The 1192-nt window shown below is 44.2% G+C and overlaps 1 protein-coding gene across 1 annotated transcript; it reads left to right on the top strand.

Annotated features, from left to right (window-relative positions):
* Nucleotides 1-657: 657 nt before the first annotated feature.
* Nucleotides 658-978, top strand: SARC_01780 (hypothetical protein; the record flags this gene model as incomplete). Its single annotated transcript, XM_014304483.1, has 1 exon — nucleotides 658-978. The coding sequence occupies one exon, from the start codon at nucleotides 658-660 to the stop codon at nucleotides 976-978; it is 321 nt and encodes a 106-aa protein (XP_014159958.1).
* Nucleotides 979-1192: the final 214 nt, after the last annotated feature.

The raw sequence follows: 1192 nt of genomic DNA, 5'->3' as shown, positions 1-1192 counted from the left end.
AGAGATATATATATATATATATAATCAAGATTTGGTTACTTGAATAACCTATTTATGTGCACACTTGGGTTTACTTTCCTTGTGATATAAGGCAATACTTAAGTTTGTATTCCTTTTCAAGCTTCCTTGGGTTATTGGCCCAAAGCTGTCCTGTCGTGTTACATCACTTCGCCGTGTAGCATGCACGTACACACGCTTGTTTCGCCTCGGGCATTTGTTTGCGTGTCTCCACACATTCAAACCTACATACAAGGTGTATGCATTGGATGTGCACTGATCAGAGACTGTAGCATACGTTTCGTTTTACGCTGGTTCGCATCGTCGCAGTGTATTGGATCGGTGCACACCAGCTATTGTTGGGCGATCAGTTCGGTCCTTCACTTGATGTTGGTCTTTTGGTTGATCACGGTATATATGTTGACTACTGGGGCGTTACCTTCAGAGATCATATTTGCAAAACACATCCAGTATCACTTGGGGGGAGACCCTGCCAATAGGCATCGTAATCAATTGGTATCAGTATGTTTTACAGCAAATGTACTGTCTTACCTTGCTTCATCTATCTCGCTACTGACTATGAAAGAGACTACCAATACACATCTAAGTATCTGGTATCAATTCACCGTATATCGAATGTACGTTCTTCCATACTGTTCTATGCCTTACCCGCCGCATCCGCATTTCTCCCGCGCTATGCAGAACCGTGAGTTGCAAATCATGCGATTGCTGACACACAACAACGTCGTGCAAATGCTGTACTTCTTCTACTCCAACGGAGACAAGAAAGACGAGATCTACCTACACTTGGTGCTCGAATTCATCCCCGAGACAGCCTACCGCGTTTGCCGGAATTACACCAAACTCAAACAGCACATGCCCATCATCTTTGTTAAGCTATACACCTACCAGCTGTTCCGGTCCCTGTCATATATCCACTCACAAGGCATCTGTCACAGGTATGTGTTTAATACAGTTTAATACACTTTGCACAAATACATACACATACAACACACACACACACACACACACACACACACACACACAACACACACACACACACACACACACACACACACACACACACACAACACACACACACACCACACAACACACACACACACACACACAACACACACACACACACACACACACACACACACACACACACACACACACACACACACACACACAC

This window comes from Sphaeroforma arctica (assembly GCF_001186125.1).
Source record: "Sphaeroforma arctica JP610 unplaced genomic scaffold supercont1.74, whole genome shotgun sequence".
Classification (NCBI taxonomy): domain Eukaryota; class Ichthyosporea; order Ichthyophonida; genus Sphaeroforma; species Sphaeroforma arctica.
This window is presented reverse-complemented; position numbering and strand designations above follow the sequence as displayed.